At 27.8% G+C, this 2895-nt stretch overlaps 1 protein-coding gene across 1 annotated transcript; it reads right to left on the bottom strand.

Moving 5' to 3' along the window:
• Positions 1–431: 431 nt before the first annotated feature.
• On the bottom strand, positions 432–1729 carry LOC105460211 (cytochrome P450 4C1-like; the record flags this gene model as incomplete). The annotated part of the gene is made up of 4 exons (XM_011706647.1): positions 432–500; positions 574–680; positions 1331–1436; positions 1627–1729. Coding segments are annotated over 4 exons (385 nt in total), but the record flags the coding sequence as incomplete, so codon positions are not given.
• Positions 1730–2895: the final 1166 nt, after the last annotated feature.

The following is a 2895-nucleotide window of genomic DNA, read 5'->3' on the forward strand; positions in this document are numbered from 1 at the left end:
GCTCTTCCGATCTGTGCCTATGCTCATCTTAAAATTTCTCTAGGATTAATGTTGCATCATATAGTGCTATTTGGTATAAAAAAGTTTGAAATTTGAGGTCCAAAAAATGGGTCTTTTAAAATGAGCAAAAAAACAAGTATTTTTGCCATCTACACTCTTTCTATATAATTTTACAAACTTTATTAGATTTTTCTATATAAAATTGAATATTTTTCAAAAGTATTTGAAAAAATCTATTTTTTCTAATATATATCTAATATATATCTTTTCTAAAATTATTTGAAAAAATCTATCTTTTCTAATATATATCTAATACATATCTTTTATAAAATTATTTATATTTTGAAATATTCTAAATGTGTGTGCGGGTGTGTGAATATTATAAGAATCTTTTTGTTAGAATACAATTTTAACTTAATAAAAAAAAATACCTGAATATCTTTGTGCTCAGCCAAAAGTAATAATAAAAAGAATATACCCATCGCTGTTGTGTCATGACCCTGTAATCACGTTTTTACATCGAATATATCCAAATAATACATTGGAAAAAACTACGAATACTTATAAGCATACTTCAAACATAAAAGTATCGACTTCCTCTCTGATATCTGAATCAGTTAAAAGACCCTCTCGAGATGCCGCTATTAGAAGATCCAACAATGCAAGTCGTTTCTTTCGTACTAAATCAATAAAGTATAATATTGTATCATTATCAATCTAGTAACTTAATTTCCTAATATTTTATCGTAATGCTTACATTATAGATTATTAATTACGTCTAACATTTAAAGTATATTAATAAATTATAAAAAAATAATTTATGCAATTTTAGACTACTGTATTTATGTATAAAATTTGGTGATTGTGACATAAGAACTGCGCATCAGCTTTCTGTCTCAAACGTATGAATTAAAATTCATTTAGATCAATATCAGATTTCTAATCAATCATCTCACGGAATGCAATGGCAACCCACCAAGAGTACCTTGGAGAAAATAAAAATCGGAGTGTAAGTCGAATGTAAGGGGAGAGTGACAGAAACGTAAACAAAATTTCTATAAGAGACAAAAATTAATTGGAAAAGCGAAATGTAAAAGGAATGTAAACGCTAACTCCTAAAAGTTCCGTTTATGCTTCTGTCACTTTCCCCTTACATTCGACTTACACTCCGATTTTTATTTTTATCAGGGTACCTTTGCCAAAAAAATCCTCGTGTCACATATTCAATTGTAATTGCTATAGTAACCGGAAGCGATGATCATGATTTTCAGTTATAAGGAACTGATTATGATAAAGCTAAATTTAAGATATAATACTTTTGATTACGCACTTCCCATCGTTTGTACATCATCTTCTTTTACCGATGAGACATCATCAAAATTTTTCAAAAATCGACCATTAGTGCGTTCATGATAAAATTTCCTTTCCGCAATAATCTATAACAGTACAAGTTTAATTCTTTCTTTATGATTTATAATATTTACATAAATGTATTAACATAACGTCTTGTTAATATTTACTAATTATGTTGTAATCTTATATTTTTATACAATATTAAATTGCTTTTATGTAATTTCTCAAAATAGATAGTGTTTTGATACAATTATGCTCATACTTTCTACGTACCCGTTCAGTAAATTCATGTAGTATCTTTAGAATCTTCTTTTGTTCTTTGCCTTTTGTCGTCCATGAGTATATCCAATCGTTGCGCAGCCATTGTCTTGTTACTCTAAATCATATTTATTGAATAATATAGACATGCTATTTTAAGAAAATGAAAGTAAAAAGCGATTTTGTACATTTCCTTTCTTTGATTCTATTATACTCCTACAAATAGTAATATGTTATTTAATAACTATATAAAAAAAGAAATAGATTTACGATAATATATAATAATTAGGCTAAAGAGATATATGTATATGTATTAAAAGCGTATATATTTTTCTTAATTTTACATTTTAAAATCAAAGATGACACATCTTTACATTTGATTTTCACAACATTTCAGGACATAGCATTTTAAAAACTTTAAGTAACATTAACTTTTAAATAAACAAGTTAATACACATTCAATGCATAGATTGCTAATTAATTATTAACATAACTGATGTTTTACTTCAAATATTATTAAACATATGTATATTAGGCCGTTTGCGAGCCAACACGGATGACGGTGTGTACTAATTTCTTTTTATAATAAATTTAATATCCAATCACACGCAAACTGCGCGCCGCAATTCGTCGGATTGAAACGCAGTTCATTACATGCGGCCGGAATAACTTGTAACAAATTAAATCGATTAACGATTTAATTTTTTTGATGCTTTACGCATCTAAATCCCCTTCCTTCCCGAATCTGTAGAATTATTTATTGCGAAAAAAATCACCTCAACTCTCAGCCAGGAATCGAACCCGGATCTCCTTCATTTGCCGGATTTGGGCATCCTATTTTTAGACCACCGAGGTTGGATATTGTATAATAAAAAGAAATTATTACACACCGTGTTGGCTCGCAAACGGCCTAATATGTATTTGATATGTTCTAGTGAGCCCATGTATCTAAATTGTTCAAATATTATTATTTATCATAAAATGATAAATAATATAATTCAAGTGCTCCACTACTTTTTTATTTATTCAAATAAATAAAAAAGTAGTGGAGCACTTGGATTAGCATTCTAAGTGCTAGGAGTGAAAACAAAAAATCTTGAATCAAATATACATATACATATACGTATATACACTCGACACCAAAATTAAAAGATTACCTATTCTGATTGTTAAAAATAGACAAATTGATCTTCTATATTGTCCTACAATATATTAATATTGTAGGACAATGAGAAGATCAATTAGAAAATAGTCATAAATGATCAGAATAAATAAAAAAGTAGT

The sequence above is a fragment of the Wasmannia auropunctata genome, unplaced genomic scaffold (genome assembly GCF_000956235.1).
Source record: "Wasmannia auropunctata unplaced genomic scaffold, wasmannia.A_1.0 LD326351.1, whole genome shotgun sequence".
Classification (NCBI taxonomy): Eukaryota; Metazoa; Arthropoda; class Insecta; order Hymenoptera; family Formicidae; genus Wasmannia; species Wasmannia auropunctata.